The 20,244-nt window shown below is 46.8% G+C and overlaps 1 protein-coding gene and 1 pseudogene across 1 annotated transcript; one reads left to right on the top strand and one right to left on the bottom strand.

Moving 5' to 3' along the window:
• Nucleotides 1-20,244, bottom strand: part of LOC137005151 (uncharacterized) — a 1,346,463-nt pseudogene that overhangs the window by 12,736 nt on the left and 1,313,483 nt on the right.
• Nucleotides 13,973-19,748, top strand: LOC137014158 (zinc finger protein 501-like). The gene is made up of 5 exons (XM_067378337.1): nt 13,973-14,203; nt 16,232-16,348; nt 18,004-18,093; nt 19,026-19,353; nt 19,438-19,748. The coding sequence occupies exons 1-5, from the start codon at nt 13,973-13,975 to the stop codon at nt 19,746-19,748; spliced, it is 1,077 nt and encodes a 358-aa protein (XP_067234438.1).

Genomic DNA, 20,244 nt, shown 5'->3' with positions numbered 1-20,244 from the left:
TATCAAATTTTGATTTTGATTTTAAAGTGATAGTTCACTTAAAAAATGAAAATTTGATTTTTATCTGCTTACCCCCAGTGCATCCAAGATGTAGGTGACTTTGTTTTTTCAGTAGAACACAAATGATGATTTTGCGGTCTGTCAGCCATATAATGTGTGTCAAGTGTGAGACATCACAGCCATTGTCAGAGCGTGATCAGACCTCACTAACTGAGTGTTGAACGCAGTTGGACATAGTGGTGTTTTAGAGGAAAAAATTATATAAATACTGTTAGGTTTCTCGTACAAACCCATCATTTCGTGTCTTAGGACATCAGTGTGTCATCAAGTTCCCATTGACATGCATTATACAGCTGACAGACCGCAACGGTTGGAGTTAAAAATCATCATTTGTGTTCTACTGAAGAAACAAAGTCACCTACATCTTGGATGCTCTGGGGGTAAGCAGATAAACATCACATTTTCATTTTTGGGTGAACTATCCCTTTAATAAAGACACAAACTCTCATTTCATGGTAAAATGCAATGAATGTGCATCACACTTACTTTCCTTTTCAAAAACAGCATCTCTCTTCAGGGAAAACCAATAAAGGAAAACATTTGTCGAGCGCAACTCCTAGTGGACATTATAGAACGCATTGGAAGAAAATCTACATGAGATATTGCTCAATTCTTCGTCAGGTACTAATTTGCAGACGCAATTGCAGGTTGTTAAGCAGCAATGAAAGCAAAACAAATCTGAGAGAAATTTAAAAAAAATGTGAATTGTAAAAAAAAAAAAAGCAAAGGAAAATAAAGTACTGCATGGGAGCGTTTTAGTGGAGTAGTTAACTAATCAAGTGTTGGGTATATGATATACAGCATATGAAACACAGTATATATATGATAATAAACGAATAAAGCCTAGATATCCAGCCTTTGCTTGGGCTGAACGTATTTATTGACTTTGGAAAGTGTCAATTAAAATGAATACAGAAGCAATGGCCTGTTTTCAGAAGAATAAAGAAACATAACTGAATAAAACACTAGTGTAGCCTTTGTTAAAACATACAACAAAACACATTAGCGCTCTACCAATGTCAATGAATGATGAGCTGACATGACTGAGATTTAAGAATGTGTAAGTTAGTATTGAGTTTACACTCTATAAATCCTCCTTTGTGTTGCTATTTAAAGCTCAGTCTGTCTCTCTAAGTGTGAAAGTGCTTACTGTGTCAGCAGCAATGGAAAATACAATAAATAAAATGGATGTGAATGAAATCTAGTTAATTATTTCATATGCAAGTTTTAAGTGAGTAATTACTTGCATTACTGTGCTAACTATCTTTATTAAATATATATTTATTTTTAAGGTGAAGTAGTTACATTGTAATTAGAAAAAGCTCTGGGTAATATTAATTAATTTATAAAAACAATAAAACAATGTATGGTTAAAGTCCCCTTGTAGTCAATTATTTTATCCCTTAAAACTCATCTTTGATCACCAAAATGATATATTTTAAAAACAATTCAAGTGAAAAAATTTCTTCATACATAATAGTTTGAATGTAACTCTACACCCTTGCCTCATTTAATATACACGGATCAATGAATATGCAAATTAGCCCTGCCTCCACTCGATCACACCAGCTTGAAGAGTCTGCTGTTGCTATAGTGACGAGCAATTTGTTGTTTGTGTTGTGGCTATATTAAATAAATGCACATCCTTGAATGATCCTTCTCACCGTTGAGAATCGGGCCGCCCAAGAACACGATTATGAATATTGTGGATAAAGATATGCATTAGACATAGTGAGCAAGAGATAAACACATAAACATTAAATCAGTACTTACAATTCACAAACGCCATAAACAGACTGACATGTCGAAAACAGCAAGTGTAGCCTCAGTATCCGGTCTAGTGTTTGTGTGTGAGTGTGGATCAGGATTATAACCGCTCAAAAAAAACCTATTACAACTGTTGATCATTTACAGGCTAATGATGCATAATCAATAAAAAAAAACATGATCAAATTATATGTAAAGAATAAAATGATTTATAAAATCATATGTATGGCTAAATCTCTGTTGTTTTCTGCTGGGGGGGGAGGGGGTACTCAAAGCTGTAGAGTATTTGTGCTTTCTAGATAGGTGGGACGTGAAAGATGATTTCACTGAAAATGAGCGATCACAGTTTCTGAAGGGGCAATGTGTCATGGTTGCACACAAGAACAAGATGGTAGATCCAAGCGCAGCATAAGTATTTATTGGGGAGTCCAGAAACGTAAATCCAAGGCAGGCAAGAGATAAAAATCCAGATAATCAGCCCACAAAAACAAAGACAAAAGCCAGCAATACAAACAGTGCACGTAACAATACAACAAACCACAACTGAGGACAGAAACAACTGAGATTAAATAGACAGACACTAATGAACAAACACAAAACAGCTGGGTGCAATGAACGAGGTTAATGAGTCCAGGGAAGTGTCTTAATGTAGTGAATGCAATGGGTGGAAATGAGAGTCCGGGATGGAGTGCCCTCTAGTGGCTGATAGGGCACTCTCACTGGTGATCGTGACATTACCCCCCCTCAAAGGAGCGGCTACCAGACGCTCCACCAGACAACAAAAACAAAAAACACCAAAACTCAGGAGGGAGGTGGACAGGAGGAGGATCAGGGGGAGGGATGGTGGGCCAGGACCAGAGCCCCCAACCGAAGGCCAGGGGGGAGCCGGTGGAACAGACCACGGGGGCTCCAAGAGGGTCGGGGTCCTGGCTGACTGCCAGGGCGGCACTGGAGGAACTGACCAGGCGGGTTCCGGCGGTTCCAATGGCCGAGGCAGTGGCAGCAGGGCAGGAAGCCTGGACGGCGGCGGCCTGGGCGGCGGCGCCGGGAGGGCAAGGTGCTTCGGCGGGCTCCCTGGCTGGAGCGGACTCACTGACTGGAGCGGGCTCTGGGGCGGACTCACTGACTGGAGCGGGCTCTGGGGCGGACTCACTGGCTGGAGCGGGCTCTGGGGCGGACTCACTGGCTGGAGCGGACTCACTGGCTGGAGCGGGCTCACTGGCTGGAGCGGGCTCACTGGCTGGAGCGGGCTCTGGAGCGGACTCACTGGCTGGAGCGGGCTCTGGGGCGGACTCACTGGCTGGAGCGGGCTCACTGGCTGGAGCGGGCTCTGGGGCGGACTCACTGGCTGGAGCGGGCTCTGGAGCGGGCTCACTGGCTGGAGCGGGCTCACTGGCTGGAGCGGGCTCTGGGGCGGACTCAATGGCTGGAGCGGGCTCACTGGCTGGAGCGGGCTCACTGGCTGGAGCGGGCTCACTGGCTGGAGCGGGCTCACTGGCTGGAGCGGGCTCACTGGCTGGAGCGGACTCACTGGCTGGAGCGGACTCACTGGCTGGAGCGGGCGCTGGAGCGGACTCACTGGCTGGAGCGGACTCACTGGCTGGAGCGGGCGCTGGAGCGGACTCACTGGCTGGAGCGGACTCACTGGCTGGAGCGGACTCACTGGCTGGAGCGGACTCACTGGCTGGAGCGGACTCACTGGCTGGGGCGGACTCACTGGCTGGGGCGGACTCACTGGCTGGAGCGGGCTCACTGGCTGGAGCGGGCTCACTGGCTGGAGCGGGCTCTGGAGCGGACTCACTGGCTGGAGCGGGCTCTGGGGCGGACTCACTGGCTGGAGCGGACTCACTGGCTGGAGCGGGCTCTGGGGCGGGCTCACTGGCTGGAGCGGGCTCACTGGCTGGAGCGGGCTCTGGAGCGGGCTCACTGGCTGGAGCGGGCTCTGGGGCGGACTCACTGGCTGGAGCGGACTCAATGGCTGGAGCGGACTCAATGGCTGGAGCGGACTCAATGGCTGGAGCGGGCTCACTGGCTGGAGCGGGCGCTGGAGCGGACTCACTGGCTGGAGCGGACTCACTGGCTGGAGCGGGCTCTGGAGCGGACTCACTGGAGCGGACTCACTGGCTGGAGCGGGCTCTGGAGCGGGCTCTGGAGCGGACTCACTGGCTGGAGCGGGCTCTGGAGCGGGCTCTGGAGCGGACTCACTGGCTGGAGCGGGCTCTGGAGCGGACTCACTGGCTGGAGCGGGCTCTGGAGCGGACTCACTGGCTGGAGCGGGCTCACTGGCTGGAGCGGACTCACTGGCTGGAGCGGACTCACTGGCTGGAGCGGACTCACTGGCTGGAGCGGGCTCTGGGGCGGACTCACTGGCTGGAGCGGGCTCTGGGGCGGACTCACTGGCTGGAGCGGACTCACTGGCTGGAGCGGACTCACTGGCTGGAGCGGACTCACTGGCTGGAGCGGGCGCTGGAGCGGACTCACTGGCTGGAGCGGACTCACTGGCTGGAGCGGACTCACTGGCTGGAGCGGACTCACTGGCTGGAGCGGACTCACTGGCTGGAGCGGGCGCTGGGGCGGACTCACTGGCTGGAGCGGGCTCTGGAGCGGACTCACTGGAGCGGGCTCTGGAGCGGACTCACTGGAGCGGGCTCTGGAGCGGGCTCTGGAGCGGACTCACTGGCTGGAGCGGGCTCTGAAGCGGACTCACTGGCTGGAGCGGGCTCTGGAGCGGACTCACTGGCTGGAGCGGGCTCTGGAGCGGGCTCTGGAGCGGACTCACTGGCTGGAGCGGGCTCTGGAGCGGACTCACTGGCTGGAGCGGGCTCTGGAGCGGGCTCTGGAGCGGACTCACTGGCTGGAGCGGACTCACTGGCTGGAGCGGACTCACTGGCTGGAGCAGGGGCTGGAGCGGACTCACTGGCTGGAGCAGGCGCTGGAGCGGACTCACTGGCTGGAGCGGACTCACTGGCTGGAGCGGACTCACTGGCTGGAGCGGACTCACTGGCTGGAGCGGACTCACTGGCTGGAGCGGACTCACTGGCTGGAGCGGGCTCTGGGGCGGACTCACTGGCTGGAGCGGACTCACTGGCTGGAGCGGACTCACTGGCTGGAGCGGACTCACTGGCTGGAGCGGACTCACTGGCTGGAGCGGGCTCATTGGCTGGAGCGGGCTCTGGAGCGGACTCACTGTCTGGAGCGGACTCACTGGCTGGAGCGGGCTCTGGAGCGGACTCACTGGCTGGAGCGGGCTCTGGAGCGGACTCACTGGCTGGAGCGGGCTCTGGAGCGGACTCACTGGCTGGAGCGGACTCACTGGCTGGAGCGGGCTCTGGAGCGGACTCACTGGCTGGAGCGGGCTCTGGGGCGGACTCACTGGCTGGAGCGGGCTCTGGGGCGGACTCACTGGCTGGAGCGGGCTCTGGGGCGGACTCACTGGCTGGAGCGGGCTCTGGGGCGGACTCACTGGCTGGAGCGGGCTCTGGGGCGGACTCACTGGCTGGAGCGGGCTCTGGGGCGGACTCACTGGCTGGAGCGGGCTCTGGGGCGGACTCACTGGCTGGAGCGGGCTCTGGGGCGGACTCACTGGCTGGAGCGGGCTCTGGTGCGGACTCACTGGCTGGAGCGGGCTCTGGGGCGGACTCACTGGCTGGAGCGGACTCACTGGCTCACTGGCTGGAGCGGGCTCTGGGGCGGACTCACTGGCTGGAGCGGACTCACTGGCTGGAGCGGGCTCTGGAGCGGACTCACTGGCTGGAGCGGGCTCTGGGGCGGACTCACTGGCTGGAGCGGGCTCACTGGCGTGGACTCACTGTTTGGAGCGGACTCACTGGCTGGAGCGGGCTCTGGAGCGGACTCACTGGCTGGAGCGGGCTCTGGAGCGGACTCACTGGCTGGAGCGGACTCTGGAGCGGACTCACTGGCTGGAGCGGGCTCTGGGGCGGACTCACTGGCTGGAGCGGGCTCACTGGCGTGGACTCACTGTTTGGAGCGGACTCACTGGCTGGAGCGGGCTCTGGAGCGGACTCACTGGCTGGAGCGGGCTCTGGAGCGGACTCACTGGCTGGAGCGGGCTCTGGAGCGGACTCACTGGCTGGAGCGGGCTCTGGAGCGGACTCACTGGCTGGAGCGGGCTCTGGAGCGGACTCACTGGCTGGAGCGGGCTCTGGAGCGGACTCACTGGCTGGAGCGGGCTCTGGAGCGGACTCACTGGCTGGAGCGGGCTCTGGAGCGGACTCACTGGCTGGAGCGGGCTCTGGAGCGGACTCACTGGCTGGAGCGGGCTCTGGAGCGGACTCACTGGCTGGAGCGGGCTCTGGGGCGGACTCACTGGCTGGAGCGGGCTCACTGGCGTGGACTCACTGTTTGGAGCGGACTCACTGGCTGGAGCGGGCTCTGGAGCGGACTCACTGGCTGGAGCGGGCTCTGGAGCGGACTCACTGGCTGGAGCGGACTCACTGGCCGGAGCGGGCTCTGGGGCGGACTCACTGGCTGGAGCGGGCTCACTGGCGTGGACTCACTGTTTGGAGCAGACTCACTGGCTGGAGCGGGCTCTGGAGCGGACTCACTGGCTGGAGCGGGCTCTGGAGCGGACTCACTGGCTGGAGCGGGCTCTGGAGCGGACTCACTGGCTGGAGCGGGCTCTGGAGCGGACTCACTGGCTGGAGCGGGCTCTGGAGCGGACTCACTGGCTGGAGCGGACTCATTGGCTGGAGCGGGCTCTGGAGTGGACTCACTGTCTGGAGCGGACTCACTGGCTGGAGCGGGCTCTGGAGCGGACTCACTGGCTGAAGCGGGCTCTGGAGCGGACTCACTGGCTGGAGCGGGCTCTGGAGCGGACTCACTGGCTGGAGCGGGCTCTGGAGCGGACTCACTGGCTGGAGCGGGCTCTGGAGCGGACTCACTGGCTGGAGCGGGCTCTGGGGCGGACTCACTGGCTGGAGCGGGCTCTGGGGCGGACTCACTGGCTGGAGCGGGCTCTGGGGCGGACTCACTGGCTGGAGCGGGCTCTGGGGCGGACTCACTGGCTGGAGCGGGCTCTGGGGCGGACTCACTGGCTGGAGCGGGCTCTGGGGCGGACTCACTGGCTGGAGCGGGCTCTGGGGCGGACTCACTGGCTGGAGCGGGCTCTGGGGCGGACTCACTGGCTGGAGCGGACTCACTGGCTCACTGGCTGGAGCGGGCTCTGGGGCGGACTCACTGGCTGGAGCGGACTCACTGGCTGGAGCGGGCTCTGGAGCGGACTCACTGGCTGGAGCGGGCTCTGGGGCGGACTCACTGGCTGGAGCGGGCTCACTGGCGTGGACTCACTGTTTGGAGCGGACTCACTGGCTGGAGCGGGCTCTGGAGCGGACTCACTGGCTGGAGCGGGCTCTGGAGCGGACTCACTGGCTGGAGCGGACTCACTGGCTGGAGCGGGCTCTGGAGCGGACTCACTGGCTGGAGCGGGCTCTGGGGCGGACTCACTGGCTGGAGCGGGCTCACTGGCGTGGACTCACTGTTTGGAGCGGACTCACTGGCTGGAGCGGGCTCTGGAGCGGACTCACTGGCTGGAGCGGGCTCTGGAGCGGACTCACTGGCTGGAGCGGGCTCTGGAGCGGACTCACTGGCTGGAGCGGGCTCTGGAGCGGACTCACTGGCTGGAGCGGGCTCTGGAGCGGACTCACTGGCTGGAGCGGGCTCTGGAGCGGACTCACTGGCTGGAGCGGGCTCTGGAGCGGACTCACTGGCTGGAGCGGGCTCTGGAGCGGACTCACTGGCTGGAGCGGGCTCTGGAGCGGACTCACTGGCTGGAGCGGGCTCTGGAGCGGACTCACTGGCTGGAGCGGGCTCTGGAGCGGACTCACTGGCTGGAGCGGGCTCTGGAGCGGACTCACTGGCTGGAGCGGGCTCCGGAGCGGACTCACTGGCTGGAGCGGGCTCCGGAGCGGACTCACTGGCTGGAGCGGACTCACTGGCTGGAGCGGGCTCTGAAGTGGACTCACTGGCTGGAGCTTTCCTCCTCTTCCTCCTCCTCCGTGTGGGAAGCAAAGATTCAGTGCCCACCTCCTCAGTGACCTCAGGAACGGATTCACGAGCTGGAGCGGACTCTGGCTGAGCATGGGTTGCCCATTGACTTCTGTGGGAGAGATAGCTGACAAAGCCCCAGAAATCCAGGATCTGGAGCCCCTGTAACTCCCACTGAGGAAGAGGGTCATCAAGGCATCCATTGAATACCCCTTTAAGCGCCTCATCATTGTACCGCAGCCCTCTTGAAAATGTCCAGAAAAACTGGGCAAAACACCCTACCTCTCTCCCCTCCTGTCGCAGAGCCACCACTGCCCAAACTAGAGCCATCCGCTCTCCAATGGAGGCTGGGGGACTAATCCGAATACTCATGCTGCAGGATCTAGTATTTAGGGTGGTTTGTTCTGTCACGGTTGCACACAAGAACAAGATGGTAGATCCAAGCGCAGCATAAGTATTTATTGGGGAGTCCAGAAACGTAAATCCAAGGCAGGCAAGAGGTCAAAATCCAGATAATCAGTCCACAAAACAAAGACAAAAGCCAGCGATACAAACAGTGCACATAACAATACAACAAACCACAACTGAGGACAGAAACAACTGAGATTAAATAGACAGACACTAATGAACAAACACAAAACAGCTGGGTGCAATGAACGAGGTTAATGAGTCCAGGGAAGTGTCTTATGGGTAATGTAGTGAATGCAGTGGGTGGAAATGAGAGTCCGGGATGGAGTGCCCTCTAGTGGCTGATAGGGCACTCTCACTGGTGATCGTGACACAATGCACCTGCTCTCTTTTTGAAGTGTGAAATTTGAGGTGACCCAAAAGATCTGAAAGATCAATCAACAGTTTCTGACAGTTGGTAACGTCACATGTAAAGGGTCCCTGCAGAGACTCGCACTGTGACGCAGAAGATGACTGCCGATGATGACGGTAAACATGACATTTAAATGTGTTGTAATTTCTGAAGCGTTACTTGCAACCTGCATAGAGGTAATGTGCCTCATTTCTGTGTAGCCCTTGATGTTGTACATGACCTTTTAGGGTTTTCACAGAAACACCACAACTATTACAAGTGTAATCTGCAAACATCTTTACATGGTGCATTGATCACCTTTTGCCCCTGATCTTGACTTTGGCAGCTCTCACAACTTATCTGCAGTGTTGAGATCGCAAAGGATCACTACAAATAAGAAGACGACGAGTACATCATCTTGCGAAATATCTGAGCTTTATTTTACATTCATGCTTAAAATGATCCAGGCTTTATCCATGTGGAGACGAAGAGCTAAAAACAGCCACCAAATCCAGAGCAGAACAGCCACCAACAGGAATGATCTGTTTTTGTAGGGAGCAACGAACGCCTAGAAGCCGGTGCTCCCAATCACGCCACAATCAGCCCGTCACCCGCAAAGACTACAGACAACACACAAAACAAGGAACGCCCAACAGGGGTGTCACAGCAGGAAGAGACAAAAACAAGCATGCAAGTGTGTGGGACATGTTAAGAATATAAAAAAAAAGTCCAAAGTAATATATTGAAAAAAGCATTGTATCTACAATACTGAATGCTATCCGTGTAACAAGTGAATCCCTATCAGTTTATGTGCTCCTGTTTCTGTCTGTGCTTCAGTGACTGCAACAATTTAATTTAGAGCAGTGATTAAAGTTTTGGTTTCACACGCCACAGTGTCAAAACCCCGCAGTCACTAAAAAACACATCCCTATTCAAATGTTTGGGCTACTGCCGGTTTGAAGACTGGGAACTGTCCATTTGTTTATGCAGGACCTCAAGTGCCCCAGAACAGGAGTCAGCACTGAGGATGGTGAACAGCAGAGTCACAGACGGCCTGCCCCCAATTGCCTCATCCATCAAACTATACCACTTCTAGAATGCAGCGGTGCGCACCAAATAATAAGACGACGGGTATCGTCTTCGGTCCCTACAAGATACATAAAGTTCAACAGACGGTCAATGCAGAAGTAATCTAGATTTTTTTTTAAAAGAATCCACACAAAAACACTTTTTTTAATTAAATTAGATTAATAATAAAAACATCTACTTACATTTGTTGTTATAAGTGTCCTGTGGTGCCTCATCCGCCATTTCAAAGTGAATCGCTCATCCCGCGCTCAGCGCCCTATAGCTCCTCCCCCTTCACTACGTAATTAAAGCTGCGACAGTTGAGTGCATAAAGTGTCCAACATTCCACACTTCGTTTTTTCCGTTAATGTAGTGCATCATCTGGGTATTTTAAGTGCACTTTTTCTTTTTGGAATTTTCAGTGTGAACGCACTACTGCACTATTTGTACTTAAAAACATCATAGAATAGTGCACAAGTACGCGAATTGGGACGCACCTATAGTAAAAGTAGATAAGGCTCGTGGGTACTGTAATTTTTAGTCTACTGTTCGATTTGACACACCAAATAGATGGAAAAATGGCTTTTCTCAGAAAAGAAACCGTAGCACAATGGTTAGTAGCCTACAGAATATAAAGCAATAAAAACAAGGATAAAATCTCCTGGTTAAATGTTGAGTAATGTAGTGTATAAAGTTTAAAAATGAATAACAAATGAGAAAAAAACAATGCTTCCGAGTGGCAAAAAGAAAACGTGGTACAGACACGAAAGATGCCTCCTATAGACTGGGTTGATAAAATAACAGTTACATGGGTAGCAGTTGGCATGTTAATCTACAATTTGGCCGCGCAGATGATCTAACTTTTAAACGTGGTGTTATTACCCTTGTAGTACTTTGACTATAGCACATGTGCAGTAACCGTGAAACACTGATTCATTTGTTCCTCTTGATAAAATTATATATTATTATAAACACCTCTGTATCTTTATCATTTGCACTTTTTGAATGGTGCTTATTTGTCATTTTTCAACAGACTGTCTTTGTATTTCAAAGCATGACAATGGAAGAAGGTAAGACTTGATTTAGTTGAAATGATACTGCCATGCAAAGTTTAGTCCCACTCTATCAAATGTCTTTAAATGTCTTTAAGTATGTCACCAAATGAATGACTGAATAAATGAATTAATGAATGAACGATTAATTTTAGGTTATGTAAGTCATAGCTTGCGTGCTGTGTATCAGGGATAAATTAGGTATTGTTATTGTATTTTATTTTATGTTTTATTCTGTGTGTTTATATTATGTTTACACAGTTGCTGTATTGCTGAGGGATAACCCAAAGGAATAAGTTACAACTAGGGCTTCTTGCACAGAAACCCCTTTCCTAATTTGCATTCTCTATCACTTTTTAGAGACAATAAGAAGACAGGTCAGAAGGCGATACAAGGAAGTACAACAACATGTTGTGCGTCTAATTAATGAGAGCAATGTTGAGATGAAGAGGCTTGAACATCGTCTGCTGGCTTTGACCACACCTCCACGTAAAAGCAGTAAAATATAGACTCACACACATTTTTTCCCATATTGTGTTAAAGTTGTTTTTTATTATTATTTATTTGTATTGAACTGTACTAGCTTAACTCAATAAATGTATTTATTTAGTTAGTATATGGAAGGCAAGACACATTTCAAATTATTGTTGTGTCGTCACCTTGAATTAAATGAATGAATGAATGAGGCATTTATATAGCGCTTTCATATGTACTACTGTACACCCAAAGCGCTTTACAATCATATCAGGGGTCTCTCCTCATCCACCACCAATAATTAATAATTAATATATACAATAATTAATTTATCACTGTGTTATCATTAAACTTTGGGAAAGTTCTCTGAAAGGTGACATTATACATTTAATATGTCTTTTAATACAGGCTTTACAGATGCATGGGGAAGAAAGAAGATTTATGTGCTGCTTTCAAAAATAGGGCCCTACAAAATCTTCTTTTCTGACATACACAAAACTTCTCCTGATGAGGAGCTCGAGAGTGAGGTACACAATCAAACATTTTTTATTTTTTACTTTGTTGTTATGCACAATAAACACAACATGTATGCACTTTCATGTAAACCTCGTTGTCAGCAGAGCGCGCCTTTTATATTGACAGTTACGAAATGGCCAGCATCTGGAAAGGCCATTCAACAAAGCGGAAGGTTGGTCTATTCAGTGTCATTAATATACGGCTGCAAAAGCTTTGAATTCTAAAAAATCTTTTGTATTTTCAGATTGACCTGTCAGTGTACCGCTATGGTACTATGGTATCATAAAAAACCAATGTCATTGGACAGTTATGGTATAGGATGCAACTTGTTTTGTTTTTTAAATCAACTAAACCAAAATGGTACACTAGTGTGCATAACTATGTTTCTATGTATTTTACAGTCCTGAAAGGTGATCATGCCAGCACAGAAGAAGACTTTATTTTTAGACCCTCTGGGAGAAAGCATAGTAAAAGCAGAGAAGTGCCAGGAGGTGATAAGGTATTAACAATGATATCAAAGTTTTTTTTCTTTTTTTTCCCAGTAACACATTTAAAACTGCAATGCGTAGCACTGTCATTTGTTACATTGTTGTTTGTTGATTTAAGGGCATTAATGAATCAGACAGGATACGATGCCTCTACCTGGTTGTCCAAGACTGTTCCTCATCCCATGCAGACTGACTCCTCATCCTGTGGAGTTTTTGCACTGAAGGTATTAATGATGTTATGATGATGGACATTCACTTCTAATATCACAGTCCTAAATGTGATTTTATTTATTTGTTTATTTTGTTGGTAGTTTGCCGAATGCATTCTTAGTCTGCAGCCAGTCGAGTTTTGCAGTAGTGAGACCTCAGTGAAGAAGCTCAGGAGACTCAGGAGACACCGTCACCGAGCTGTCCGCTCTCCCTGATACTGCCACGGAGGCCGTCACCGAGCTGCTCGTTCTCCCTGATACCGCCACGAAGCACCCTTGGCCAGCCCTGCCGCCGCCGTCCAAGCCTACTGCCCTGCCGCCGCCATCCAAGCCTACTACCCTGCCACCACCGCCCAGATCTTCTGTCCTGCCGCCATCATCCAAGCCGTCTGCCCTGCTGCCACTGCCCCGGCCGTTGGAACCGCTGAAACCCGCCTGGTCAGTTCCTCCAGCGCCGCCCTGGCAACCAGCCAGGACTCCAGACTCCAGGGAACCCGCCTGGTCAGTTCCTCCAGTGCCGCCCTGGCATTCAGCCAGGACCCCGACCCTCTTAGAGCCCCCGTGGTCTGTTCCACCGGCTCCCCCCAGGCCTTCGGTTGGGGGCTCTGGTCCTGGCCCACCATCCCTCCCCCTGATCCTCCTCCGGTCCACCTCCCTCCTGAGTTTTGGGAGTTTTTTGTGTTTTTGTTTTGGTTGTCTGGTGGAGCGTCTGGTAGCCGCTCCTTTGAGGGGGGGTAATGTCACGACCGTCAGTGAGAGTGCCCGTATCAGTCACTAGAGGGCACTCCATCCTGGACTCTTCTTTTCACCCCATGAACTACATTACCCATAACGCACTGCTGGACTCATTATCTCATGATCACTTCATTGCACACACCTGTTTTGTATTATGTTATTAGTGTCTGTCTATTTATACTGAGTTGTTTCTGTCTTTGGTTGTGGTTCGTTGTTTGTCACTGGATTCTCTGTTTGTTTTATTTATTTTGTATGGACTGTTTCTCTGGAGTTTGACCATTGCCTGTTTGGATTACGTTTTGGATTACCCTTTAATAAACTAAGCTGCACATGGATCTTACTCTCTTGTCTCTGTGCATCCCGTGACATTTACAACGGTGCCAATCACATTAGGTCAACTTTAAGTGAGCTATGTTTGGTTAAAACTCCCCCAAGTCCTGTTCCACAGAGTAGTCAACTGGCAGGACCAGCCAAAAACCCCTGGCATCTCACATCCAGTGTGCCATTGCCAAGGAGAATGCGTGGACTTCCAACATGCCCTCCGTGGACAGTGTTCTGCTGGCATGGGTGCCCTGCCAGGAGTCATTGGCTGCAGAGAATGATCCTGTGATCATTGCCTCCGTGGTCCAGCAGAAATGAAAAGGGCTGTCCATTAAGAGCTTTGAGTGGAAAGGTAAAGGTGTGTCAGTTTTGACTTCCCACTTTTTGAATACAACTGGAATATTATTTTAATTTTGTAAAGAGTGAAGCAGTTTGCTCATTAGCAAGTTCATTTACCTTTGTGCAGGGGTCAGTGCCACCATGGAGTTCAAGAGGATCCAGGTAGTGTGTGACTACCGCGGTGAAGTGGTCTCCAAGAAGGAAGGGGAGCGGAGGCTGGAGACCCTCACCGGGGAGCCGTCATACCTGTTTTTCTTTAAGGGCAAGGGTGGCAAGCCTCTCTGCATCGCTGCCCAGAAGTTCCCCTGTGACTGCCACCCAGACCAGGAGACTTATGGGAGGAGGATGAACCATTCCCGCAACAAAAACAATGTGCGGCCTCAGAGTTTCTTTAAAATTTCTGGATGGTCCCAGGGAATGCGTTCTCTTCTTCGCTCTGCGAGACATTGCCATCAGTGAGGAGCTCCTGTGGGATTACAGGGTTCGCAGATCATCATTCCGAGGAAAAGGGTGGGATCTTTCTTGGCTTGATGACTGACTTGGCACAGAGCTGGCATCATGTAGCCCTTCTTTTCAACATCTCCTTGTCACACACATACATTTCCCCAATGCATGAATGTAAATACTGTATCAAAAATAAAACAAAGAAAGAGTGTTGCATTGCATACTGTAAATACGAAATAAAGTGGGTCATTTGCTTTTAATGCATCTCAGCATGCGTGCTTCCTTTCTTTACTGTTAAGTAATCAACTTCTGTTTAGTAATGTGTAAAAATAATGATATAAAAAGTTTTATAGAGCACTGAATACCATTATTTCACTGCAGTTTTGGCCAAAGACAACACATCCATTTAGTCCATTTGGCTGAAAATAATGCAGCATACACATAGATTGAGCAATCATTCTTTGATCTGACCAGTCACGTGATCAGCACACCTAGAATGGGAGAATGAACAGTTGTGAATATAGTGAAAACAGTGGTCCCCAGGATTTGTCACTGGTGTTACCGTTTGAAAAAAACAAACAAAAAACTGATGACATCACTTGACTTCCTCCTTCCTATTTTCTAAAGATCCATGAAAAAAGTCCATGTTAACTCCACTGTTTCTTTTCAATTATCAGAAATTCTCAATTAACTCACGATTTCATATGAAGCTTTTAGCTGACGTCACTGGTATGACCTATTTATTGTTAGGGAATTGAAAAAAAATAAAAAATAAAAAAACTAATAAAAATGGATTAAACTACTTAATTTAGTGAGTATGCAATGATTGACAACATATGGCATTCCTCTTATCATATAAAATATAGTCCGTTTTATAGTATTTATTTTCATTTTTAATTTAGTGATTTTAAATTTAAATTTACAAAAAAAAAAAAAACAAAGTCATTAAATCTTGGGCACAATACATAAAATACAGTTGGCTTTAGCCTGTATTTTGATTTAGTTAAGTTGCACTTTTTGTATACTTTTATTTTTGGACTGATAACGTCAAATAATTGCAAATGAGAGAGTCAGCGCAGCGATATCAATGCGTTCCTATTGGTCAGTGTTAAAGGAGCTCAGCTTTTTTAGCCTGACAGTTAGCCTGCTCCGGACCAGGGTTAGTTTCGCAGCATGAGTTGCCACCGTGAATGAGCTTGAGCTATGTAGCTCAGCAGGCTGTCGCATTACCTTCTGATTAAGGACGCGGAAGTGTTTGTTTACGTAGGTCCTGTCTCTCGTGGAAGTGAAGTCACGCCCACACCAGATGGATGACACGACAGGTAAACATAATTTCTTACTGATGTTATTTCAGTTTGACAACAGTAAGAGTAATAATTGCATGGACTGTGATACATTCATTTGCTGCCTCATTTGTTACTTATTCATTCAAATCATCAACTAAAGATGCACATGAATGCATGCGTTTTTAAATATTTGTAATTGCTAATGAAGGAGAAAGAGAGAGACATATTTAAAAAAAATGGTACTTTTAGACCTTTGCTGTCTGCTGGAGAGGAGCGTATAGGATGATGGATCAAACCAGTTGTAAAGTTTCCAAGAATCTCTTGTAGTGTTGGTACATCAGAGAGTCTGAAGGCCAAACGGATATCCATAACTACAGTTCTTCATTTACATGTTAACATGATTCAACAATAAACAAACTTTATACCCCAGTGAATAATTTTTTTCCCCACTTGCATTCATTAGGTCATAATTTACTTTCAAATGTTCACACCTGTAGTTAGTTGTAAATAAGAACTCTATTTTTAAAATAATTACATCCACAGAGATGCATTTGCCGGACAGTGGCGTGGACAGCCCTGGGTTCAGTAGTGTAAGTAAACACAAGCATTTACACTGCGACTATTATATGATGTGCAGTTTGACAGTGTGTTGAGTTGTGTTGTTCTGCAGGACAGGGAGCACACCTCCTCCGCTGACGAGTGGATCCAGCAGGGCCCCAATCTTCCTCCTCTGTTCCCCCCTCCTCCACCTCTTCCCATTTTATCTCCTTCGGAGGATCTAGAAGATGTAATGGGAGTATTAGATGTAGCATTTAAACTCATTTGCAGCTGTCACTGTTTTGGTAATGTTCATTTCCCCCCCTCTCTGCAGTATTTTGCCGATGATGAAGAAGATTTTTAATAAATATACATATTTTTAAACTCAAAGATCGTTATGTTGTCCTTCTCTCATTATTGTTGATCATATAACATTATTACTGGTCTACACACATATTTCTCTGAAAAGAAAACCAGAGACAATTTAAACTGATTTATTTTTATTATTTATTTATTTTTATTATTTTTTTAAATGTAAACAATGTACCAGGAGAAAGTTCTTGGGGGTCCCTATACTACTAAGTCAAATAATGAGAAAGAAACAAATTGCCTATCACAGCTATGCTGATGACACCCAGATTTACCTAGCCTTATCGCCAAATGACTACAGCCCCATTTGACTCCCTCTGCCAAGTCATTGATGAAATTAACAGTTGGATGTGCCCAAACTTTCTTCAGTCAAACAAGGAGAAAACTGAAGTCATTGCATTTAGAAACAAATATGAAGTTCTGAAGGTGAACGCATACCGTGACTCGAGGGGTCTAACAATTAAAATCAAGAATCTTGGTGTGATTCTGGAGACAGACCTTAGTTTCAGTAGTCATGTCATTAGACAGCTGCAGCTCATCCAGAACACTGCTGCTATAGGATTCTGACTAGAACCAGAAAATCTGAGCATATCATACCAGAACTCAGGTCCTAACCAACAGTGGTTTCCATTTACATTTAAGATTGATTTTAAGTACTTGTACTCATTTATAAATCACTCAATGGCCTAGGACCTCAATACATTGCAGATATGTTCACTGAATATAAACCTAACAGACCACTCAGATAATTAGGATCGAGTCAGTTAGAAATACCAAGGGTTCACACAAAATAAGGGAAGTCCACTTTTAGCTTTGTCCCACCCGCAGTTGGAACCAGCTTCCAGAAGAGATCAGATGTGTTAAAACATTAATCACTTTTAAATGCAGACTCAAAAGTCATGTGTTTAGCTGCATATTTACTGAATGAACACTGTGCAATGCCTTAACTGATTGCACTATATTTTATGTACTGTATAATCATTTTCTGTTCTTAACTGTTTTAAATTCATTTTAAACTTCTCAAATCAATTTTTAAATCATTTTCAAAGTTCCTTGTTTTATGACTGTGATTATTTGTTTATTATTGTTTTCTTTTACTTTATGTAAAGCACTTTGAATTACATGAAATATGCTATATAAATAAACTTGCCTTGCATTGCCTATAGTGTTTGTGTTGGTTTTTATTATTATAAATCCAATATAAATATTTTTTTAAAAGATAAATCTTCTTTTTAAAAGTCCTTCTACATCATTTGTCCAGTTAACTTAAACCAAATTATGTATCATCTAGATACCATGAAGAAATGAAAGCTGTCGTACTATGTTGCCTACTAGTGAGAGCCACAGAATAACAAAAAATAAATAAATTGTTGATTAGAAAGAGAGAGTACTAGTATGTAATTCTTTACATACTAAAATGTAGATCATAAATATCTAAATATGAAGTTTATTCATTTGTAGCATTAGTTTTGAGTGGTTTTTTTTTTGTCCAACAGGTCATTGAAGACTTTTAACTTAATTATTCTCTTCTTAAAGATGGCGTTTATTAAAGAGGAGACTGAAGACAAGAAGATTGAGTTTAATAAAGAGGAAACTGAAGAAATAAAGATTGAAGAAGCTTTCAGTGTGAAACATGAAGAAACTGAGGAACAAACAGGTTGGTTTTATTCTCACAGCTGAACTCAGTCATTTTATCATTATTAAAATGTTCAGCTCTACAGAAATAGACAATATACAGAAGTATAATCTTACAGATAATATTACAGAATCCATTCATTCCAGTATAATATCATTCAGGTATAAATTCCTTGATCATGAAATGGTTTAATTAAGGTTTGCAGATGCTGAATGAATCAAATGATTAATAAACAGCAGCACAAACTCTGAAATCAGCAGCCCTTCTGGCGCACTCAGTGTCTGAATTCACTCAGTCGTTTAATTTAAGTGGACTTACTGTAGAGCAAGGGTTAGGGTTTGATTTAGGGCTGGTTACTTGTAATTAAAGGGTTAGTTCACCCAAAAATCTAAATTCTGTCATTTATTACTTACCCTCATGCCGTTCCACACCCCTAAGACAACTTTAAAATTCAGTGTTTCCATTAAATGTGACCCCAAACCACAAAACCAGTCATAAGTCGCACGGATATATTTGTAGAAATAGCCAACAATACACTGTATGATGTATGTATGTCAAAATTATGCAATGTCAGATTAAACGAGCAGCTAAAGTAAAATTGAGACTAAAGTCTAAAATTAAGTGAACTTCACAGGAGCGCTGAAAAGACGTACACACATTATACCTTCACCAGACCACTGGATTTTGTCGCTGGAACGACATCTGGTCCTTTATGATCGGAAGATTAATGTTAAAGCTTCAGGGACATATGCAACTAATTTATGCAAATGCATCAAAATGATCATGTTTTGTAGCAGTTGTCTATCACAACAAGTCTCAATTTTATGACATTTAAATTCATATTTCTCCCTTTAAATTATTTTGATTTATTGAAAATAAAATTACTTTTTTCTCTTTCATTTCAGAGCTGATGGAAGTGAAGGAGGAGAGTGAAGAACTGAGTGAAGTGGAGGAGGAACATCATGTCAAACCTGGAGAAAAACCTTTGAGTCGCTCAAAGACTAAAAGGACATTTCTAAAGAAAAGAGACAAGAAATCTACAATCTGCACTCAGTGTGGAAAGAGTTTGTCAACCAAACAACATCTTAAGATTCGTATGAGAGTTCATACTGGAGAGAAGCCGTTCACATGTGATCAGTGTGGGAAGAGTTTCACACGACAAGGAGATTTTAAGGAACACATGAGGATCCACACTGGAGAGAAGCCGTTCACATGTGATCAATGTGGGAAGAGTTTCACACGAAAAGGAGGTCTTAAGAGTCATATGAAAGTTCACACTGGAGAGAGACCGTTCACATGGGATCAATGTGACAAAACATTTCTAAGGTCATCAGACCTGAAGAGACACCTGACAGTTCATACAAAGGAGAAGCCACATTCATGTTCTGTGTGTGGAAAGAGTTTTTCACAGCTGTGTAGTTTACAAGAACATGAGAAAATTCATACTGGTGTGAGAGAGTACATGTGCTTTGAGTGTGAGAAGACTTTTACTACATGGAGCCATTTAAAAAAGCACCAGAGAATTCACACTGGAGAAAAACCTTACAAGTGTTCACAGTGTGACAAGAGATTCAGTCAGTCATCATATCTGAAAACACATGAGAAGATCCACAGCACAGAGAAGCCACACACGAGTGATCAGTGAGGAAAGAGTTTCACTATTAAAAGTCACCTGAAAATACACATGAAGATCCATGCAGTGGAGAAACCACATCACTGCAGTCTGAAATGAAGTAGTTAATTTTTATGTGCTGAACAAAAAAAAATCTCTTCTGTGTAAGTTAGCCACAGCCAAATCTCTCCTCTCCAGCTAGAGTTGGCACCATGGATGACAAGTTTTATTTATTTATTTTTTTGCAGTTACAAAACGTCTTTTTGTACCTGCATCAGCAAATTATTCACAAAAATTTAAGCAAACAAGTTTAACCCTTTAATGACCCAGTAGTCCGCTGGCGGGACGATAGAGTGTTATAATGTTAAACAAGTTGTTTCTTTAAATGAGGAGTATGCCATCTAACTACTCTTTTATTATGCTCGCAGTGGGTCGGTTAAATGAATTGGGATATTAATTTAATAATAAAAGTGGCATAATGATAATAATTAACAGCCCTGTGCGCCCATCTGCTATACGCCACTGTGAA

This window comes from Chanodichthys erythropterus, chromosome 3, assembly GCF_024489055.1.
Source record: "Chanodichthys erythropterus isolate Z2021 chromosome 3, ASM2448905v1, whole genome shotgun sequence".
Taxonomy (NCBI): Eukaryota; Metazoa; Chordata; class Actinopteri; order Cypriniformes; family Xenocyprididae; genus Chanodichthys; species Chanodichthys erythropterus.
The sequence above is the reverse complement of the archived record's forward strand: the minus strand, read 5'-3'. Positions and strand labels throughout refer to the sequence as shown.